This window comes from Diuraphis noxia, unplaced genomic scaffold (genome assembly GCF_037042655.1).
Source record: "Diuraphis noxia isolate RWA-SAM2 unplaced genomic scaffold, SU_Dnox_SAM2 contig0003, whole genome shotgun sequence".
NCBI classification, from domain to species: Eukaryota; Metazoa; Arthropoda; class Insecta; order Hemiptera; family Aphididae; genus Diuraphis; species Diuraphis noxia.
In genome coordinates this window covers 70,279,519-70,302,732 of record NW_028301713.1, presented here as the reverse complement: position 1 = coordinate 70,302,732, position 23,214 = coordinate 70,279,519, and the positions used below count along the sequence as shown (strand labels likewise).

The following is a 23,214-nucleotide window of genomic DNA, read 5'->3' as shown; positions in this document are numbered from 1 at the left end:
TAGGGAACGGATTTCATTGTAATAAAAAAATCAATATATTATGTATATAATATATATGTACCGATTTTTCTTAAAATATGGAATAAAAAATTCAAAATATGTAAAAATCTAAAATATATATTAGTATTAAACGATTACAAAAAAATCCAGAATTTTTTACAATTACCTGTAGCGGCATGTATGAAATTAGTACGTAAATGCCATTTAGATAACATATAATATTTGGAGGTCGTCAAAATTTTTTGAAAAAACGTATAATATTAATTATTGTCGCCAAAAATCAATAAAAAAAATAAAAAATTGCATAAAATATGTACAAAATATGCACTTTTTTACCAAATATGTAAAAATATGTATTAATACCAAAATATATTAAAATATATAAAATAAATTTGAGTTTATTTCAATTAGAGTGATCTAAATCGTATACATTTTTTATCAGATTTTAGAATATGTATTTACAATAAAATCCGTTCCTTAAATTTGAGTAATATGACGGAAGAAGCCACCCATTGATGGCACTACCTATGTTGAAAATTTAGCTGGGGATATAACACAATTTTATTCGAATAACGCCCAATCCTGCCGTAGGTACACTTATTGACCTATACAAAATAACATTCATATTTTAATATTTACCTCAAAGTAATTGCTAATTTTTCTTCAGCTGTTATTGGTTCATGCCTTCGCATTGTTGGTGTATTTTGTATTTGATTTTTTATCAAAGATAAAACAAAATAAAATTGTCGATGATTTAAACGAAAAAACTCGCGAAATTTAATATCATCAGTAGCAAGATGTCCTTTGATTAATTTTTCGAAAAATCCTTCCGATTTTCTTGTCAAAAATAAATTTGATATTGGTTTTCTTCTCTTATTTATTGTATGCACTAACAATTGATCATCTTCTTCTTCCTCTTTTAACAGCTCCAACATAATTTTATTATTATTCAACATTATTTGGCGATACATTTTAAAAAAATTATTAAAATTAAAATTAAAAAGAAAAACACATTCGCACAGGACCACAGTTGAACTATGAATGATATTACGAGTGTTTTGTCTTTTGTAGGAGTCACGGTGACTGCACGCTACAGAGAAAACGGTTGAGTCTCGGCGTCTGGAAACCGCGTTCGATTGCGTCTGGACGCCGCGACTGAACGCTGCAGAGAAAACGTACCTGTTTGACAGAGCCTTAGAAAAAAATCTTAAAATACCTATGCGAAAATATGCAAACACTAAAATTTATTTTTGAAATCGTTAGGTTGTGATTCAATTAAAATCAATGTTTAAAATATGTACACAGTAAAAATATACTAATGTATAAACTTCAGGGGCCTATTCTTTATAACTTTATAAATCTCTATAATGATATTATCTACTGTAGTACTGTGCCCTGGTCTTTATGTTATGAAAGTCTGTGATAATAAATATTATTATCTAAGTTTATCAGTAACCACAGTTGTCTGATAATGGAATTTAAAAAATAACCGCATGCATGGAGTATTGGAGTATCAAAATACGTATTATCAGTGTTACGTGAAAAAAATATATTGTTATCAATACGTTAATTATTTTTTGATTAAATAATTACTTATTACTAAATTTACTTATGTGTCATTATATATAAAAAAATAAAAATAGTATTATAATAAATTATTATGTACATGTGTGCTTTAGTGAGAGCTGAGTACGATTAATATAGTTAATATTAATATAATTCGAATACCTGTACGATGAAAGTACGTACGTGTGCGATTTGATATTTGTTTTTTGGAGGTTTCGCGTGTCATTTCCAACATCACTATGTTCGTTTTCCACAAAGTACGTAAAAATGTCCCTCACATCAAGCAAAACACCGAACTGCTGTTCAACAACACCGGGCCATGTATCAAAATCATATCGTGCGTGCTGTCTGTGTGTTATTTTTTTTCGTTTTGGTCCAAGGGCTCGACATTGTTCGTTGTGACGCCCGGTTACTTGTTTCCGCCATCGTTCTGGCTATGGACACCATTCACATTCTGTTTCTTCGAAACGCACTTGTGGCAAGTACTACTCGACATCGCCATGGTGGCTGTGTGCAGCAAGCTCATCGAACCCTTGTGGGGTGAACTACAGGTTGTTGTGTTCTTTGCCGTCGTTAATATCGGAGTGGCGTTGGCATGCGCTATGTTTTATTACATGCTTTACATGTGCACCTGGGACCCGGAATTGTTGTTCTCGGTGCATGTGCGTGGCTTGGCGGGATATCTAGCTGGCGTCACCGTTGCTGTAAAACAGATCATGCCCGATAGCACCGTGCTTGACACACCTGCTGGTCGCATCACCAACCGCAATGTACCATTGTACACAATATTTATTTCACTCGTACTATGGTTCATCGGTTTTGTCGATGGCACAAAACCGACAATGGTCATCAGTGGAGTGTTGACGAGTTGGACGTATTTGAGGTTTTATCAGATACATTCAAACGGAACCAGAGGTGATATGGCTGACAATTTTACTTTTGCAAGGTATAATACTACATTACCTATCTATATGCGTTTTTAACTTGATTTTTTTAAAAGTTTTTTTCCAGTTATTGTCCAACCACCGATTTTAGTGTTGTCTAATTCAGTATATAGCATTTTTGTAAAGGCTGGTATATGCAGAAAGACTGTACGTAGAGTTGATATTGCCAGTGCGCCAACTGGTATTACTGTGGCATTGCCTGGCATTCGATCACTTGATATGGACAGAAGAAAGTAAGCGAATTTTAACTATTTCTGTAGTTACCTTAGAAAACCCCCTAGTTTAACTAAATATAAAAATAAAACTTAAAAGATATTTGGTATTTATGTCATATGCGGTCTACCACATACTTAAAAATATAAATGAATACATAAATGTAGAATTACAATATAATATAATATAATTCAAAAAAATACATAAAAATATGTAGATAAACTTAATTAGTATATTTTGTATTAAAAACTAACTGACAAAAAATGTAAAAATGTATAAAAATATGCATTAATTCATTATAATATATGACGCTACCATTGTTCCGCCAAATACAAGGGCAGCAATGATGGAGATGTACCATGCATTTTTTTAATAATTCAAAGTTTTAAATCAAAATAATGACCAAAAAAATATATAGGTACATGGCAATAGACCGCATATGACGTGTAGAAACATAAATGGTAGATGACAAATGTGTGGTAGACCGCATACGACATGAATACCAGATATTTAATATAGGTACCTAACATGAATAACATAATTATTTTTTAGGTATTTATGAATTATTTTATTTATTTTTGTAACAAAACTGGTTGATACTTTATTGAAAATAAAAATCTATGAACTATTAGGTGTAGTAATCAGGTACTATTCATATACATCTAAAACGGTAATAAACTAATAACTGATAAAATACCAAGTATACCACTATCAATATTATTTTCAATCAATCCTTTATTTTTAATAGAATTAATATGGTTTTAAATTATTAACCTTTTCTTTGGCGCTGTAATGCTCTAAAAGGAGCGCAGTGGCTATTCTTATACTATTTAAATGTTTTTTTTTCAAATAAAACAGTAAATGCAGTTAGTACAATATCATTATAATCTTAATGTAATAAATATATTATTGGTAATGTATTAAATAACAAAATCCAAAATAGTATCCAGTAATATGAGGATTTATAAAATCATAAACAATTTTAGATATAATTTGTCTGGGAGAAAGGGGCCTTTAGATCCAGGGGAATCTTTCTTTGTACTCAACACAATACTTACATGTGTCGGGCTATTACTAAAATTTTGGTAAAATATGGAGGAATAAACAACAATAAGTGTTTTAATTTGAGATGAGTATATTCTAAAGAAAAATTTGTGTCAAATCAGATTTTAAATATGCTGCTCATAAGCAATATTGACGCATATGCTAATGTACCAAGTCTTCAAAGCCCTGACATACCTAATGTGATATGATTTTTAAATGATTCTAATACTGAAATTGTAGTTATAGTATACTTTATAATGTTAGCTTATCTTTTTATAACTGATTCTTTGTTTTATTATAGATTGTTAGCCTTAAAGGCTCTTAATAGCCGATTAGTTGATACTACCAAAGATACACCAAGAATGGATAATACAGAATCTGAAAGAAGAGACTCTGTAGTTATATCCATTGGAGATACAGAACAGAATACAAGACTATCACCTACCAATATGGTTTCGAATAAAACAACGTAGTTTACCTAGTTGAATTATTAAATGAGTAATATATAATAATTTATTCATGTATTTTCATAATTGTAATTTACTCTACTATACAAGAGTCTAGAAAGTATAGAAACATTTTACATTGTTTATATGCACATATAAAATATGTTCTGTTTGTTCTAAACACTCAGTATCTATTTTTTACATTATTTATTGATTTGTTGTACATTTGTTAATATTGTAAATAGGTAAACTAGGGTATTTTAATAGCTGATTAATGATTATATAACTATGTATTTTCTGTTATATAAACCTGATTATGGGTTTTCATTATAATTATTTGTATAATTATTAATATTAATAATTAATATAACATAATATTTAATGTATATATAAGCCTGTGATAATAAAATAACTAATAACTAATGATGATTTATTACTAGTACAAAATACTGAGCTATCTTTGAAGGTGAAAGGTTATTACTAATTCCATCATGTACAACTGTGTTCATTACAGATATAGAGTGTGTACTTTGTTAGGAAGTATGTTGTTCAATATGGGAGTATGATTATACCTTTAAAACTTAAATAAGCTAAACTTATATGTGTTAATAGAGTTTCAAAAAAAAGTTAAGTTACTAACATATTGACTGACTATTATACATATTATTATGCAGTTATGTCCAGATAAAAATAGCTCAAAATTTGAAATGTATATTATATATATATATATCCATAAGCTTAAAGATCATATTAAAATCTGAGGTCATCTAGATGATAAGCTTTAGCGATATACCAAAAAAGTATAAACATAATGTGCTTGTAGTTTATTATAATGTATAGCTCTTAGTATTTGCTGTTTGTTTTATCATGGCGACTGTAAGTAACTAATTTTAATTTAATTTCTTCAATAAATTGTTATGAATTTTTTATTAACAGAAAAAAGTATTGGATTTGAGGTACAATGAAATGTGGAAGGCTTGGAATAACACATCTGAAGAAGAGGATGATTATTCTTCACCATTGTTTAAACAGGATTTGGTGCTGTCATGGAAACAATTGAATGTAACGGTTATTAGGAAAATTCCTAAAATATTTGGTAGTAGTGAGGTGGAAACCAAACAAATTTTGAACAATGGTAAGTTAGCAAAAATATACAATATTCAACAATATTGTTTATACTGAATTTTTACCAAACATTTTATTTTTGCTTTGACAGAAATTGCTAGTAAAATTATTGCTATATTTATATGAATGTATAATTTAAAGCTATTTTGAAACCTTATTGTATTCTATATCAAAAGGCACAATACTACTGACCTCTTTAGTCTGTTATTAAGAAAAAACCTTTTAATAAAAAAGACCAATGGATAAAAAGTAAAAAAAAAAAAAAAATGTATTAGCATGGTCTATTATGTGATAACTCTGATTTTGGTAATACACTAGTGAATATTAATACAGTAATAGATTTAAATTAGTTCAACTTTTTTTAGATGATTTTGGTACCCATCCTTAATATTTTTGGGAAGAACTTTCAATTTTCATTCTAATTATTTAATATTGTCTCATAATTATTATTCAAAAAATATCCGATTAAATCATAGTTATTAGTTTGTAGTATACTAATAACAAAGCATATTTATGTATTATTCAAAACAAAAATCTAAACTTAACTACACTATTCATTATTCAAATAATTAAACTCTACCTATAAGTGGTTCTCATAACATTCATACCAGTTCAATTATCTACTTCATAAGTATATTATAAACATATTTTAAATATTTAATTTATGAAAGGTGTATTTTGAAAATATTACAGTTGATCAAAAACATGGTCACCTATTCAATATACTATGATATTGATACTAATAGAATATTCATATAATATTTTCAGTTAGCGGTAATGTTGAATGTGGTACTCTTTTGGGAATTATGGGTCCAAGGTTGGTTATTATAAAATATAATTTTAAACATTAATTATGTATTAACATGAATTTTTATTTTATTATATTTAATATAGTGGTTCGGGAAAGACTACACTAATGGCTACAATAAGTCATCGAACAAAAGGTTAGTTAGTAGTTTACATAAGAGAAAAATAAAATATAATAATTATAATCTGTGCAATAGATATTGTTTATAAATATATCAATTGTATATTTATAACTAGAAGTTTAAAAAAAACTGTATACAGTATTCAATTAACAGCTTTAATTCTTAACTTAATTGTATCTGTTCTGTTAGTAAGGTGAATCTAGTTGCTACTTTTGGGAAGATAAAATGGAAAATTTTCATTAATTTTCAAAAGCATCAGGAAAAATATAAAAAAATTAAGAGAAATCAATTAACTCAAAACCAGTTGAAAAAAAATCATTTGTTTTTATTGATGTGACAAAAAAAATCTCAGATACCTACATGAAATATCCACATAATGCTTATGCCTTTTTATCAGTAATTTCTATGCACCAACCTTTTCAAAATATTCAGGTTAATTTTGTGCTATTTCTTATTTATATTATCCACCTATTCACACTGTTCTATGGTAAAATGGTATGACACATTTGTATACAAATAATAAAATATAGAAATCTTCTAAAATATTTATGTCTAAAATATCAAAATACATTCGATGAAGGCTTGAAATATAGTTGACATAGGCTTGCAGACTATGAAATAACTGTAATTGTTTATCTTAGACAGTGATAGGTATATTATTAAATTTAAAATAAAAACATTAATTACAGTGACGCTTTGAAAACCTGTTGTACAGCAAAGTAGTACTCACTTGTCTGTCCATTCCATTATATATAGGTATATCTATCTATACATTTTTGTTTTTTTAAATACATTAATCTATTATAATATTAAAATATTATAATTCCAAGCCCTAAATACATATTTTAATAAACTGAATGAAAATACTTGAGTATTAACTATTAAAAAAGCGGGTAAGTCGTGGATGTCGCTCTGCTGTACAGTAGGTTACTGTAATGGATGGGATTAAATTTGAATGCAATGATAGGTATCATTTTATACAAAAAACGATTCTGAACGGAGATGATTTGTCAGTCTAGGATATATTATATTTAAATACTGTCATATATTCTATTTTGAAACAAATATTTTATTTTTCAATAAAGATGCATTTTGCATAAGGCATGGTTAATCAATTAGTGTAGTTATCATGTAGTTACAGTCCCTAAAATATTCAAATTTTCGTACTACACTCCTAAGTCCTAGTCCCAAATCAGTCAAATCTAAATTATACATACAATAGTATCTATCAATTAATGATAATATGTATTTACAATAAATAATTTTATTTAAATAAAGTAGTACCTCAAATAAACAAATTTAAAGGTTCTTTTTAAAAAAAAATTGTGAAATAGAATTTTTGTCGAAAAAAAAATTTTTTTGTATATAAACCATTATAAGTGTTCAAAATGCATGAAAATAATAATACATAATATCAGTAAATAAATAAAAATAAATTTAAATTACCTATATTAAGTATGTAAATTATAGTTTTTTTTTTATTCTTTGTGGTCGAAGAACTTTCTGATATCCTGAATTAATATTGTTATATAAAAATTGTATAGAATATTATTATAAGAGTTGTTACAACACACTTTTAAATTTTGTACTACACACTGAATTTTTCGTACTACACAAAGTGTGTCGTACTACACAAAGTGTGTCGTACTACACACAATTTTAGGGACTGTGTAGTTATCATAATTCATAATACCTTATATATACGAATACCTGGTTTGAGGATAAATCGTTATCATTTAAAACTTGAACGCTCAAAACATTTTTCCTATAATGACGCTTCAAATTTTCTCTATAGCTATTTGAAGCAAAACTTGTGGAAAACTTGGTGTTAAATTTTATAACCTTAGATATAAATACAAACAATATTATGAATTTTGAACTACAAAATAATTTGCAATTATTCATGGTTTTGACAAATTTTTGTCAATATTGAAATTCAAATGCTAATAAAAATTTAATTTGAATTTCCGGTGGACATTTTTTTTGTGATAAAGATTGACAAATTTGTTAGGAATCTTGTATTAAATTTTCAAATCTTAGATTTAAAAAGAAAATATTTTATGAATTTCTAGCTTATAATAATTTGCGAATTTTCGTGATTTTTACGTATGTTGTCAAAATTAAAATTTAAATGCTTGTAAAAAAAAAAATGTGACTATACATTTCTTGTATTTTTCAACTGCTATTGTAAAAATATTTTAGGAGCCTTGTATTAAATTTTCAAATCTTAGGTATAAAAGGAAAATTTTTTATGAATTTCTAGAATAAAATAATTTACGAATTTTCGTGATTTTTACGTATGTTGTCAAAATTAAAATTTGAATGCATGTAAAAAAAAAATGTGGCTATATATTTCTTTTATTTTTCAACTGCTATTGCAAAACTATATTATGAGCCTTGTATTAAATTCTCAAATCTTAGAATTAAAAAGAAAAACTTTTATGAATTTTGATCTATGATAATTTGAACATTGCCGTAATTTTTATGTATTTAGTCAAAATTTGAACTGTAAATGCTTATAAAAAAAATATGTGACTATATATTTCTTTTATTTTTCAAATGCTATTGTAAAACTATTTTAGGAGCCTTGTATTAAATTTTCAAATCTTAGGTAAAAAAGGAAATTTTTTTATGAATTTCTAGGATAAAATAATTTACGAATTTTTGTGATTTTTACGTATGTTGTCAAAATTAAAATTTGAATATATGTAAAAAAAAAATTGTGGCCATAAATTTATTTTATTTTTCAACTGCTATTGTAAAAATATATTATGAGCCTTGTATTAAATTCTCAAATCTTAGAATTAAAAATAAAAACTTTTATGAATTTCGATCTAAGATAATTTGAAAATTGCCGTAATTCTTACGTATTAAGTCAATATTTGAACTTCAAATGCTAATAAAAAAAAATCGTGCCTATGTATTCTTATAATTTTTTAATCACTATAAGAATAACTTATGAGGAACTTTGTATTAAATTTTCAAGTATTTTGATAGGGCCAAAAAATTTTTATCGACACTTAAAAGACTACTTGAAGGAAAACTTATGGAAAACTTAGTGTTGTATTTTTAATCCTTAGTTATTAACGCAAACATTTTTATGATTTTTCAACTTCAAAATTACTTGCAAATTTTCGCGTTTTCGACAGATTTCGTAAAATTTTGAACTGTAAACGCTTATTAAAAAAAATTGTCACTTACGATTTTTAATTTTTTTTAGCTACAATAAGAACAACTCATAAGGAACTTTGTATTAAATTTTCAAGTTTTTTCGGTCGTCCAACATTTTTTTACCGACACTTCAAAAAAAAATTCTCAAAAAAATCGAAAATTTCAGTGGTTTATAAATAACTCAAAAAAAGTCGAAAATTTTTGAAAATTAAACTGTATGTAGATATCACTAACATTAACATTTGGTGAAAATTTCAAGTATTTACAGTGATTAGTTTTTGAATTACAACCATATAAAAATATCGATTTGGTCGAAAACTGGTTTTGCGTAAAAATTCACGTTTTTCTGTAATTTTGTTTTTGTTTTTCTCGATTTTTTTGGAAACTGTTGGAAAATGTTTACTTTTGACCTCTATAATGCACCAAGGATCTTCACTTTTACATCGGAAACCACCCCCAAAGTTTGAAATCGAAGCATTATTTCGACTAGTTATGCTGTACACAGACACAAAAAAAAAAAACACATCATTGTAAAATCAATACATTCATCACTTCGTTCAGAATTTAAAAAATTTGTTTGAATAAAAACTATTTTCTACTATAAAACACTTGATGGTTTTAATCAAACAATATATTTAATTAAAATAGGTATTAAACATCAATTATTCTAATGGTAATATAACTCATACAAAATATGTAATCCACTAATAGCTTGAATGTTTATATAAATAACTTCTATTACATATATTATTATTAAAGGAAATTTTAATGGGGAACTTTTACTGAATGGGCGTCCAGTATCTGAAGATGTCATGATAAAAATATCTGGGTTTGTTGCTCAGGAAGATATAAGTTTTGTCCAATTAACTGTTTGGGAACAACTTAAGTTGATGGTGGGTATTTTCTATGTATTTATCAAACCTATTATAATAATAAATAATGCAATAGAATACACTATTGGAAATAATATATTTTTACAGGCTAGATTAAAAATGGACCGGACTACATCCGACAAAGTAATCAAAGACCGTATAGATTATCTTGCAGCTCATTTAGGTTTGAATAAAATCTTGAACTCACGCTTGTGTTTTCTATCTGGTGGGGAACGAAAAAAAGTAGCTCTAGCTGTTCAACTCATAAATGATCCACCAATTCTATTTTGTGATGAAATAACTACAGGATTAGATAGTTACTCTGCTGCACACATAGTGAACACATTAAGAAGAGTAGCACAAAGTGGAAAAATTGTCATTTGCACTATACACCAACCTGCATCTGGTTTATTTGATCAGTTTCAAGAAGTTATACTTTTAACTAATGGACGATTAGCTTATCAAGGCTCAGTGTCTTTGGTCAATAGTTTTTTTCAAAAGTACAATCATTTATTATACAAGCAATTTTACATTAATTATTTAGTTTAAATTATTATTAGGTATGGTTACATATGTCCTGCCACCTATAACAAAGCTGATTTTATTGTATCAGTTTTGAATTCAGATAGTGTGTTGGATAAAACCAATGTCAACAACATGTGTGAACTATCTTCAAACGTGGCGCAAATGGACATTAAGTTTAATTCATTCAACAAGGATGTATGTTGGATTAATTATTTGTAAAAAACAGATAAGAAGTTGATGACTTTTTCATTTTGTTTAGAATACCTATTAGATCGTGCTTTCCTAAAAAATCTTTTTCAATTACTTATAAATTTAAATAACTAATTTTACTTATTTTTTTTTTTGTAATCTTTAGAGTATTTTTTATATTTTAATTATTTTTTGAGTTATTTTATTCTACTTTCGATTAATTGAGGAAAATTCATGAAATTACAAATCGCCAATTAAATTCAATATCTCGCAAAACTATAATTAAAACATGTTTAGTCTTACTATTTTACTCATGATGGAGCAGACCTCAATAAGAACTTTTATATGTGAAATATTTTTTTTAGTTTATTATTTAATATTTACTTTTTTTGTCTCATCAACTTCTAAGCAAGATTAATAAACTAAATTCATAATACAAATTGTAACTTTAGGTTCAGTCAGAATATGGACATCATTTACAAGCGTAAGTCTTTGTTTTGAAGTTTTTTTTTTTAATTTGTTGAGGTTTTTATTTTGGATCATAGAGAAAAGCTTGGCTGGATAATTCAAGTGTTGCTTCTGCTGTATAGATCTATCACATGTTTCATAAGAAATTACAAGGAAAAGTTATTGGAATTTGGAACGTCAATGGTAAAATTTAAATATTAATATTAATAGTATATACTGCTAAATTTATATGAATATAACAATTTATATTTTATATTATAGTTTTTAGCTGTTATTACTTCTAGTCCATATGCAAATTTACAATTCGATACAAAAGCAGTTCAAAATTGGCAAGGATTTTGGTTATGCTTAGTCATTAACATTGTGTTTCAATTCAGTTATTCGGCCATTGCTATACATCAAATCAAGTTTTCAGTTGTACATCGAGAAGTCAGCAATAATGTATACTCTTTGAGTGCATACTACGTGTCTGAATTAATTATATTAGTATGCACTATGAATAATGTTTATTGAACTTTTAAAACTGATATAATTGTACCTATTTATTTTGTAGTATGTCTGGGTATTTATAAAGACAATACTCTTTTGCATTGTAGTTTTTTGGATTGTTGGTGTCAATTGGGTCTATATGCAATTATTAGTATTTATTATAGTAACATTTGCATCTGTTTCATATGGTAATTGTATTCAATTAATTATTCCATAACTATTTAATATTAAGTAAATTATTAATTAATGAATTATAAATTATGAAAAATCATATTATTAGCTGTACAAAAATATAATAATAATATTATTATTTCAGGAAGTCTGTTGTCAGCATACTTTAGTCGCGTAGAAGAAGCAGTTGTATTTTCAACAGTTTACGAGTACTTAGCATTGCCTCTTAGTGGTGCTTATCTATCATTCAGGTAAGTTGTAGGAATTAAGGTATAGTTCAGGGGGTGCTCCAAAAACTTGTCTAAGAAAAGGAAAGCTAAGTCATAATTAAAAAAAAACTTTTTATTGTAAACCTAATATTTTTCATGATTTTATTTTTAACAATGTATATTTTTTTAGAAATAAAAGCTTAGAGGTGTGGTCCCTAGGCTTTTCTGGAGCTGCCTCTGGTATGGTTTATCGTAATTGTTACTAAATATTATTGTATGTTATCAGGTCATTACCGAAAGTGATATACTCCCTAAGATATCTATCATTATTTTTCCTTGGTTGTGAAACAGTGTCTTCTCTGTTTTGGGAGAGAATTAAAACATTACGTAAGTATATTTAATCATTGATTGAGGATATAGTGGTGTATTTATAGGTATGGTATTTTTTTCAACATTAATCATGATAACAATTTTTATTTTAAATAAAATTATTAAGATTTAGATGCACATTAATAAAGCATTAGAATATTCAGGTGGGGAGGAGGGTACTGTGGGAACCAACCACTTCTCATGTAAATATGCCACTATTGAAAACTAAATACAGAAGATCATAATATTTAATTTAATTTTAACTTTTATAGCATGCATTGATGTTGCTAATTGTTTGGACAACGGCAAAGCCGTTTTGAATAAATACGGTTTTGTAAGCAGTGATTTATACTTTGATATAATGATATTGCTTACATTTTGTTTATTAGCAAATATATTTGGTTATTTTGGTGTACTTAAAAGAATGAAAAAACAACCAGCTTATTGAAACAAAATATTATTTTTACATCACTTTGATACCTACTTATGAAATGGTAAGTTTCATTAACAAAATTGCTTGTTATATAAACATAAAATACTATATAATATATTAATATCACATAAAGTAAAATACTGTACGCCTATTTTTTTTATTTAAAGTAGTAATATATAAATTTTTTTTTGTGACCGTTAGTAGATGGGCCATTTGTTGTATGGGTGGTACGATTGGAACACATGCTTTTATAAAGGAAATAGGTTTATCACCAAAAACAGCCAGCAATGCCATCATACACGTTAGTGGCTGCAGCCAATCACCTCACTACGTCAGGCCAAAAATAGTAATAATTATTATAACTGATAAGATATAATTTGTTGAACCAAAAATACGGTTGAAATTAGTTAAATATTGTTTATTAGTATTATTAAACATTTAATAATAAACATTTTATTTTTTATATTAGCTATTCCATATTAACCTAGCCTGTACCTATCATCTTTAATTTAAAAATTATATTTTTGTTAAATAATTTCATTTTCATATAAATATGATAAAATCATTCTTTAATTATTGTATAGAATCTAATATTTCTGAAGTCATGTGAATGTATATATGACTATACTATTTAATTTATTATATCGTGATTAAATCTTTATAATATTGATGTCGGTTTTTGAAATTTTTTTTAGGTCAACGTTTAGATTCAAATGTTATATTAATTACCTTATTTTTATTTTTATTTTTTTATCAAATTCCACTTAAATATTTGTTATGCATAATTTTCAGTTTTAGAATAATTAGAAATTATGGTGTAGACTGTAGACTCTATAATGTAGAAAAAAGTTACTTTGTAAATTATTATCATTAAAATTGTTTTATTAATATAATATTATCTTAAATATGAATTTTAAGTTATGAATTTCTATCAAAAATAATAACGGTAGTTAAAGACTTAGTAAGTTTTATAACCTTGGCCACAGAATTATTCAATGCCATTAGATTTTAGTTTCTAAGTTTTCAGCATGTTATCAGTTTTCTACATAATAAAAAATGTTTATTTAGATTTTTTTAACACTAATATGATCAAAAAATTGAAAATTGAAGAATACTTGCATAATATTGAATCTACATTAAATCAAAAGGCATCTTAAAAATATATATGTTAGGTAAAGAAAATATTTTTAAATAAAAGTTAAATAATTTTGTTAAACTTAATTGGAATCATTGTAAATAATAACACTAGTACAGCACAATATAATTGAATTATAAAGTGAACATAATTCAAAGTATAATATTCTAACAGAAGAATTATAACATATATCTATTAAATTAAAGCATGTTATAACGAAACATGAGTATGGTAATAATAAAAAAATACAATATAACGTGAGTTTAAATATTTAATAACATAATAGTAATAATAAAACAATAATAGTTATACAATACCATGTATTTTAATATTATGTTTAAAATAACTTATAAACTATTATCAATCTCATAATTTTCCCGAGTCAATAACAAAATAAACAATATAAATAATCAAACATTCAATTAACTATTAAACAGTTTTAAAAACATAATATAATGGTTTATATGTTAGGATACACAAAAATTGATTTTTGGTTGTAAATTATTATTATATAGTATATTGAATATAAAAATATAATTGATTATGTCTTTTCTTTGTATTCAATAACATCTATAAATAAGTTATACAAATTACAATTTTTCAATAGTTGGAAACAACAAACATTTGTTTTAAAATCACAGGTTATGATTAGTATTTAAAACTTAATTACTAATTAACAATATGCAATAATTAAAATAATTAAAAAGTAGAAAAATAAGTTTTTTATTTTAACAGGGTAAAAATTTTAAATTTCTTAGGAAATTATATTAAGCTCATCAATGAATGTTTTTTGGTATCGAGGAATGAATGATTTATCAATTTTGGTTTATTACCATTTTTATAAATATAAAAGTAAAAGAGAGAAGTAGGTATGTAGTGTAAAATAATAAATAAATATGTTACCACACTACACATATAGATAATTTTTGTTTTATAAATTCATAAATAGTCAGTCTAAACTTCCCTTTAGTATAATCAGAATTTTATAAATATTGTGATAAAACATGTTTGAAGCATTCCGTATAGAGCACAATATAATAAATTAAACATTTTTAATATTTTTATATAATATATAAATATGTTAAATGACTGAACCAAGTATTTAGTTTTATGTTATAAATATTGGACTAAAAATTATTTTTCTTGATGTACCATTATTACCAGAGTAATGACAAATGTAAATAAATGTTTTAATGCTAATATGGATGAACTACTGAGTAGACTAGAGCGGGCTGTTCTCTGACTAGAATAAATGTTTCATGATTCTTATGTAATTTTTAAATAAATATAAACTATAAACAACAAATATAACAAACAATAAACAGTACTCATAAAAATGTTTTCACTTATTTTAGAGACACACTTCATAAGTGAAGATTTAAACTTATTTTACCCTACAATTACCTATTGTTTATTATGTAAAATATATTTATTATATTATTTTTGGTTAAACTTAATAACTTTTTTTTCAAATAAAACTATTTTTTTTTTGATTTTTCAATGGCATATCCATTATCCAGGAAACATGAACTTCCCTGTTTAGATGTGTGCACGTCAAGATATGCCTGTCTTGAAAATACACGATGACATGATTGACACTGGTACTTACTAATGTGCACCTTGTTATTGTGTCGCAACAACGATGTTTGGAATTTAAACGTTTTACAACATGCGGCACAATAAAAAGATTTGCGATGATATTTTTCTGTATCAACGGTTAAAGGTTGCTCAAAATTTGATGACTGGGTGTTAGTAAAATCTGATCGCCTGTGGGATACTTTTGCACGTACCTAATAAATATAAAAATGATCATTTATCTATTTTATACTGGTACAAATTATTTATAATAAAATATTATTATCAATTACTTATTGCTATGCATAATATTATGTAAACAACAGTCTAGTGCTTATAGAATTAAACATTTAAAAACATGGACAATAATAATTATGAACTAAATTCTAATTTGAGTATAGTGAGTTCATCAGCGGAGAATAATCATACTTCTATAGAATTTGGAGCTACAGTAATACCAATTTATTTAAACATTAATGACCAGAAAAATCCAGATTATAATTCTAAATGTACTGCGATGATATTAGACTTTGGTTCTACCCCACAAGATGTTGGTGAAATATACTTTAAAAATTACTATTCATACATAATTTCAATTCTAGTTATGAAAATATCAAATGCTGATTCGAAAAGGTTAAAAAAATGGTACATAGCTATAAGACAAAAGGTTGCGCACATATTTAGCAATCATATAACTTCAGTAAAAATGAGAAATTTGTTTGTAATTATCACAAATTTTAGAAATTAATGGATAATGCTCATACAGAATTTCAATCCCAAGATTATATATGCATTAAATCATCTGAAAGTGAAATAGATTGGTCAGATTTGTACAAAATGAAATTGATCTTGCGCCAACCATCGCCTAATTGGAATAATTTTGGCATAGATGATGTGAAAGTTGTTAGCAAAGTTCAGGCAGAAAATGTGTAAATACTATAAACAAACCATCAAAATATATTTTATAACAATAAAATAAATATTAAATTGATTCACTTATTTAAAAACTACATCGGTAACTTATATTAATTTAATGTTTTATTTATTCATATTTCATATTCATTAAGATTTAAAGATAACTCCTACAAATACTAGCCTTATTTTTATTAATCATTTGACGTGGAACATCTGACATAAGAGGATGTGGTGGTAAATTTAATGGATCTATAAATGATGATTCCATTTGATTTCGTTGTCTTTGGTTCAAAAGCAATGGGTGAATGTCATAACCATTCAAGTGTGGATAAAACATAGTCATGGCTGATGTTGTTTTTGAAAATGCTGTTAAATCATATGATAGTCCAGAAGTCGATGGTGATGGATCTGTGTCTGGTTGCTCCAAATCTCCATCACAAAAATCTTCAATAGAAGTTGTGCAATGTACACTTAGACCTACTGAAAATATATATTTTTCAATAAATGTTGGATTTTACAAAATGTTATAAGCACCAACTTCTTTAGTGTAAGCAAATTTAATTTAGCATAATATTATATTATTTACTGTTACCGTTACTAATTTAACCTAGACAATAATTAGGTTTTGTTGGGAAATCAACAAATTTAACTTACACCAGTTATCAAGCATCTGATTCCCAGACATATCAGATTTGGACAAACGGGATGAGCTGTTAGGTGAACAATCTTGGCTTGAAGCCAACGACTCGCCGAGATCTGTTTCGTCGTCCATGCTAAAGACATTGATCATTGAGCATCAATAAATTTAAAGATAAATACGCTTGTAACTGTGATAAAATTAAGTATTCAATGAAGTAGACATCCTTACTAGTGATCTTGTCGTCCAATCGACACCTGTCGGGCTGTTGGGTCATTCGAAGCGGGGTTTTCGATTTAACAGACTGTTCAATGGCGGAAGTTCGACTTACTGTTTTGCGTCTTATCCATCGTTCCGCAACGTCACCGTACGGTAGGCAGTTAAGAGGCGTTGGACCCACAACAGAACTACTCAAATAACAAGAATTAATATTGTTATTATCAACTATTTGGTACATTCAAAATTTGTTGAGAAATCAGCTGCGGCTCGATTTTTATCACAGATATAAATTATATTTTAATAATAATAATAATATGTTATTGGTATTAGATAAACGGGACATTAATGCTCCATGGCACGACTGACGACTGTGACTTGTGAGGCGGTCTACGCGTTAACATAATAACATAGGACGTCGATGTAATTATTGGTTGTTATAATAATATTAATAATAATAATTGACGCGCACGTTCGGTGGACTCGTAACAATCGTCATTATCAGGAAACGAAGACGTGAACAGCAATAAAAACATTCTTAGAACGCATAATAATCTACCCATTCCCGGGCCTCTCGGCGAACCGCAAGCGACACTACAATAGTGTTTTTTAGACGGTTGAGATCGTTGATTTTTTTTTAATAAGCTTTCGTGATAAATGATAATATTGATAATAATATTGCCATTATTTAACGGAAACATAAGGTTATTCCATAGATAATGCATTGTGTATTATCCACGATGTAGAGAAGATAAGGCGACACCACTCTTGTATCTTTCAATGTTACAATATTGACGCAAAAAATCGTGACAGTTTGGTAGTTCAGAATTGATCACCAGAGTACGCTACCATTCGCACGAAGGCCGACTTTTATACGAGTCGTGATGTAAATTATTTATATTTAAATTTTATTTGTTATTCAAATGTCAACAATGTGCATGTCAATATAATACATTTTATGTTATATTGTATAGATTATTAAAATACACAATTGTTTTGGAATCGTGTACCAATTATTATGTAAAATTTTTAATAATTAAATATATGGTATTCACTATTCAGCCATATCGTACAAATATATTGATTTAAATAAAATGTATGATAATTATATATTCATTTATTAATTGATACATATATGTACAAAAATGGAATTAGTAAATAGGTACAATTCAGTACAATAGGTAAAAGGTACTGGTACTAGTGGTACTAGTTCAAACCGCTAATAAAAAGCTCAAATAGGTACTGCTACTACCTACTAACCCAAGTCCCAAGTTACTTGGGCCAGTTGGGTAAAGTAGGTACACCCAAGTCCCAAATATCCAAACAAAAAAATCTTAATTATATTTATGTAGGTACCCGTATTATAATATATAAGAAAAAAAAATTAAATATTAAGTATGATGTAGAGAAGATAGATCTACAATAGAGAATTGAATATATTATCAATTAAAATAATTATATGGTAATATACATAATAATAATTAATAATACTTATAAATTGATAATATTCTCTTTTTAATTCTCATTTAGATACCTAATTGGTTATTTACTTGTACCATCTAAAGAACTTTATGAAATTATTTATCAAGTAGGTAATATAATAATATATAATAATACTTAAATATATAATAAATATAAATAAGCAAACAATTTACATAGGTTATGTATTATGTATCATTTGTATATTAATTAATAATTATTATTATTAGTTTTAGCTCGAAGATGCCATTTGCTCAATTATTGCAAAAACTAAAATACAAAAAAAATATTATTTTTAATATTAGATGAGCTAAGGACACTGTCCTTAGGGTTAGGACAGACAAATTTAATATAAAATTACTCGGGTGTGATGAACATGTAAATGCATTAACCAAAAATATAATAAATTAATAACATTTTATTTACATTTCAGAATGTATTTTGTATGTGAGAAAAAAATAAAAAACAAAAAAACTTAGCTAAGCACTAAGCAGTCTAAACTCGTATTATAACAATGTAACATATAATTGTTAAAATATAATACTTTTATAATAAAACTTCCTTCATAAAATCTATATTAAATTGTACATAATTGAATAGAATAATTACTTATAAATAATTCTTAGTTGGTTAATATCCTAAATTCTTAACTAATAGTATCGAAAACAACAAAAATATATATAATTTTTATTATTTTACATTAAAAACAATGTAATCACAATATAAAACCGGTCATACTGCCGAGAAAATTTGCGACCAGAATATTATGTACAAACGCAGATTATTTTTGGTAACATGTATATATTTTTAAAATTTTGGGTGAGAATTGTAAGAACAAATATTTTAAAATATTTAAAATTTGTACTTTTATACAATCTTCCATGATTTACATTTTTTTTTTTCATTGGTCGATCTAAATTTAATAAATATTATAAGTACCATTATAGTACATTATCAGCGATAGAATAACAGACGTACCTACTTGGAATGTCCTAAAATGATTAGCGATATTATTGTGGATGCACTTGGGCTATTAAAAAGGTAACGATAAACATAAAAGGAGACATACAAGCGATGCTCTAAATATTTACCAAGGTGATGTTTACGGACCGCAGATTTACTTATTGAAGTCTAAATATTTGAAATACTATAAATTTTAAATATAGATAATTATATAAAATCCATGTATTCCACGTACATGCATCTCATTTGTAAAGAACTAAATTAATGTTATAATTTCATGTTTTCGAGAATTCAAGAATTTATTGTCTATTGTTAAAGTGGCGAAAACTTCAAAAACATCTGACTTCTGGTGTAAAGTTAACAGCTTTCATTCAAAAATTAGTATAAAATAAATGGAGGTCCATTGGTAGAAAATGTAAAATTAAGTCGATTGTTCTTACATAAATCATTTACTACTATAGTACCTACTTTCAGCTTACCAAAGCATTTTCCTATTTTGCAGCTATGGTAATGATTTAAATTATGTGGATTCTCCTAACAGCTATATCTAATAACATTTTTATTATTATTATTAATTAAAGCATTCCTAGCTAGAATAGCTATCTAAGCCTACTATCTAAGTCTAATAACTAAAATGCATACAAATACAATCATTGGGCATTGATACAATAAATTATTATACAAACTAAAATTATAAATACGATAACATATGGAACAATATGAGAATAAAATAAAATAATAATAATAATAGCAATAATTTTACATTTAAATAAAATAAAATATTTTAGCTGGGATTTCTTATATATTATTTATTATTTATGTGTCATTTATGAAACAAGATTTTTTTACAACTCGCCGTTTGAATCTAATTGAAGAAATGGATGAATATACAAATATAAAAGAGGTCATTAACTACTTTTTGATATTAATATGTAGGTAATGTATAAAATATTATTATTTAATAAAAAAGTAATAAATAATCCTTAATCATATTATATTATCTTCCAGCATCTGTAGGTATCTTTTTGTCTTTGATCTTGAATGAGAATTTTAAACAATATGTTTACACTTATCAGTAACGCAATATTTTCTAATATATATAAACATTGTTTTACTGTCTGTGATAACATAGAGTTTCTAATTGCTGAACTTAACTTTCAACCCTTCATTGTCATGTTCGTTTTGCTAAAACATTGTCAAGTATAATTAATGTAATAATAGCTGTACTTTAGAACTATAATAATATATTAAGAACAAAAATAAACATTTTACAAAATTTATTAAGAATATATGAAGGAGTAAAACATTTTATACTTGACGGAATGACAGCGACGAACGACTCACTGTCAATGAGTCTCATGAGTCTGCTTGGTGAATCTCACTACTAAGTCAACTGAATAGCGCAAGTCTGCTCGGATGACTCTTGCTAAGTCACAGTACAAATATGAGATACTGAGAATTCGGTCTTGGAGCCTTTTATCCATCAATGGTCCAAAGTCTGCCTGGGTAATACACACTACAAAGTGGTACTTGAACGGAGTGTATAGTATAGAGTGTTTCTCACCTGAATCACACAAGTCTGCCCACGTGGTTCTTGCTACGGAACGGATGAAAAACAAGATACTGAGGATTCGGTCTTGTAGTCTTTTATCCATCGGTGGTACTGAGTCTGTTTCAGTAAGACACACTTCAAAGTAGATAATTGACGGAGTTTAAGAGATTTATCTCATCTGAGTCGCGCAAGTCTGCCCGGGTGGGTCTTGCTACGAAACAGATGAAAAACAAGATAATGAGGATTCCGTCTTGTATTATTTTATCCATCGGTGGTCCTGACTTCCTGAGTCTGCCTGAATAAGACACACTTTAAAGTAGATCATTGACGGAGTTTAGGAGATTTTTCTCACCTGAGTCGCGCAAGTCTGCCCGGGTGGGTCTTGCTACGAAACAGATGAAAGAAGAGATAGGTATTTAGTTATTGGACCTATAAAGCCCTTTATACGGGCTCCGATGATAATATTAAGGTCAAGTGGATGGGAAAAATTACAAAGTGGATCATCAACGGAGTTTAGGAGATGTTTCTCACCTGAGTCGCGCAAGTCTGCCCGGGTGGGTCTTGCTACGAAACAGATGAAAGAAGAGATAGGTATTTAGTTATTGGACCTTTAAAGCCTGTTATAGGGGCTCTGTTGATGATATTAAGGTCAAGTGGATGGGAAAAATTACAAAGTGGATCATGAACGGAGTTTAGGAGATTTTTCTCACCTGAGTCGCGCAAGTCTGCCCGGGTGGGTCTTGCTACGAAACAGATGAAAAACAAGATAATGAGGATTCCGTCTTGTATTATTTTATCCATCGGTGGTCCTGACTTCCTGAGTCTGCCTGAATAAGACACACTTTAAAGTAGATCATTGACGGAGTTTAGGAGATTTTTCTCACCTGAGTCGCGCAAGTCTGCCCGGGTGGGTCTTGCTACGAAACAGATGAAAGAAGAGATAGGTATTTAGTTATTGGACCTATAAAGCCCTTTATACGGGCTCCGATGATAATATTAAGGTCAAGTGGATGGGAAAAATTACAAAGTGGATCATCAACGGAGTTTAGGAGATGTTTCTCACCTGAGTCGCGCAAGTCTGCCCGGGTGGGTCTTGCTACGAAACAGATGAAAAACAAGATATTAAGGATTCCGTCTTGTATTATTTTATCCATCGGTGGCCCTGACTTCCTGAGTCTGCCTGGGTAAGACACAATTTAAAGTAGATCATTGACGGAGTTTAGGAGATTTTTCTCACCTGAGTCGCGCAAGTCTGCCCGGGTGGGTCTTGCTACGAAACAGATGAAAGAAGAGATAGGTATTTAGTTATTGGACCTATAAAGCCCTTTAAACGGGCTCCGTTGATAATATTAAGGTCAAGTGGATGGGAAAAATTACAAAGTGGTTCATGAACGGAGTTTAGGAGATGTTTCTCACCTGAGTCGCGCAAGTCTGCCCGGGTGGGTCTTGCTACGAAACAGATGAAAGAAGAGATAGGTATTTAGTTATTGGACCTTTAAAGCCTGTTATACGGGCTCTGTTGATAATATTACGGTCAAGTGGATGGGAAAAATTACAAAGTGGATCATGAACGGAGTTT

General features: G+C 27.5%; 4 protein-coding genes across 7 annotated transcripts; 3 read left to right on the top strand and 1 right to left on the bottom strand.

Annotated features, from left to right (window-relative positions):
• Positions 1-1,586: 1,586 nt before the first annotated feature.
• On the top strand, positions 1,587-4,636 carry LOC107164604 (transmembrane protein 115). Its single transcript, XM_015512478.2, has 3 exons — positions 1,587-2,512; positions 2,567-2,743; positions 4,069-4,636. Exons 1-3 carry the CDS (start codon positions 1,806-1,808, stop codon positions 4,238-4,240), a joined length of 1,056 nt encoding a protein of 351 aa, XP_015367964.1. The 5' UTR covers positions 1,587-1,805; the 3' UTR covers positions 4,241-4,636.
• Positions 4,637-4,939: 303 nt separating this feature from the next.
• On the top strand, positions 4,940-13,626 carry LOC107164597 (protein scarlet-like). Of its 2 annotated transcripts, none has more exons than XM_015512468.2 (15): positions 4,940-5,089; positions 5,150-5,348; positions 6,107-6,155; positions 6,233-6,282; positions 10,198-10,331; positions 10,419-10,810; positions 10,871-11,030; positions 11,477-11,508; positions 11,570-11,675; positions 11,754-11,978; positions 12,046-12,169; positions 12,298-12,403; positions 12,648-12,748; positions 13,003-13,224; positions 13,368-13,626. In XM_015512468.2, exons 1-14 carry the CDS (start codon positions 5,081-5,083, stop codon positions 13,176-13,178), a joined length of 1,863 nt encoding a protein of 620 aa, XP_015367954.2. In that variant the 5' UTR covers positions 4,940-5,080; the 3' UTR covers positions 13,179-13,224; positions 13,368-13,626. The 2 variants fall into 2 exon arrangements, with proteins under 2 accessions (XP_015367954.2, XP_015367953.2); XM_015512467.2 differs by having other exon boundaries at positions 13,365-13,626.
• A 925-nt stretch (positions 13,627-14,551) lies between these two features.
• On the bottom strand, positions 14,552-17,799 carry LOC107164598 (uncharacterized). Of its 3 annotated transcripts, none has more exons than XM_015512470.2 (4): positions 17,657-17,799; positions 17,443-17,561; positions 16,970-17,268; positions 14,552-16,088 (listed from the first exon to the last, which is right to left on the bottom strand). In XM_015512470.2, exons 2-4 carry the CDS (start codon positions 17,558-17,560, stop codon positions 15,777-15,779), a joined length of 729 nt encoding a protein of 242 aa, XP_015367956.2. In that variant the 5' UTR covers position 17,561; positions 17,657-17,799; the 3' UTR covers positions 14,552-15,776. The 3 variants fall into 3 exon arrangements, with proteins under 3 accessions (XP_015367956.2, XP_015367957.2, XP_015367955.2); XM_015512471.2 differs by having other exon boundaries at positions 16,970-17,265; XM_015512469.2 differs by lacking the exon at positions 17,657-17,799 and having other exon boundaries at positions 17,443-17,593.
• On the top strand, positions 16,232-16,957 carry LOC107164599 (nicolin-1-like). Its single transcript, XM_015512472.2, has 2 exons — positions 16,232-16,540; positions 16,615-16,957. Exons 1-2 carry the CDS (start codon positions 16,232-16,234, stop codon positions 16,804-16,806), a joined length of 501 nt encoding a protein of 166 aa, XP_015367958.1. The 3' UTR covers positions 16,807-16,957.
• Positions 17,800-23,214: the final 5,415 nt, after the last annotated feature.

Excerpts from the sequence above, each read along its gene's own strand:
- LOC107164599 (XM_015512472.2), top strand. The coding sequence starts at position 16,232 with ATGGACAATAATAATTATGAACTAAATTCTAATTTGAGTATAGTGAGT. Across the intron at positions 16,541-16,614 it reads ACATAGCTATAAGACAAAAG|AAATTAATGGATAATGCTCA; the intron begins GTTGCGCACATA and ends CACAAATTTTAG.
- LOC107164598 (XM_015512469.2), bottom strand. The coding sequence starts at position 17,578 with ATGATCAATGTCTTTAGCATGGACGACGAAACAGATCTCGGCGAGTCG. Across the intron at positions 17,269-17,442 it reads TCAGATGCTTGATAACTGGT|TAGGTCTAAGTGTACATTGC; the intron begins GTAAGTTAAATT and ends ATATATTTTCAG. Across the intron at positions 16,089-16,969 it reads AAATGATTAATAAAAATAAG|GTACGTGCAAAAGTATCCCA; the intron begins GCTAGTATTTGT and ends TATATTTATTAG.
- LOC107164604 (XM_015512478.2), top strand. The coding sequence starts at position 1,806 with ATGTTCGTTTTCCACAAAGTACGTAAAAATGTCCCTCACATCAAGCAA. Across the intron at positions 2,513-2,566 it reads GACAATTTTACTTTTGCAAG|TTTTTTTCCAGTTATTGTCC; the intron begins GTATAATACTAC and ends TTTTTTTAAAAG. Across the intron at positions 2,744-4,068 it reads CTTGATATGGACAGAAGAAA|ATTGTTAGCCTTAAAGGCTC; the intron begins GTAAGCGAATTT and ends GTTTTATTATAG.
- LOC107164597 (XM_015512468.2), top strand. Across the intron at positions 6,283-10,197 it reads AATAAGTCATCGAACAAAAG|GAAATTTTAATGGGGAACTT; the intron begins GTTAGTTAGTAG and ends TTATTATTAAAG. Across the intron at positions 12,170-12,297 it reads ATTTGCATCTGTTTCATATG|GAAGTCTGTTGTCAGCATAC; the intron begins GTAATTGTATTC and ends TTATTATTTCAG.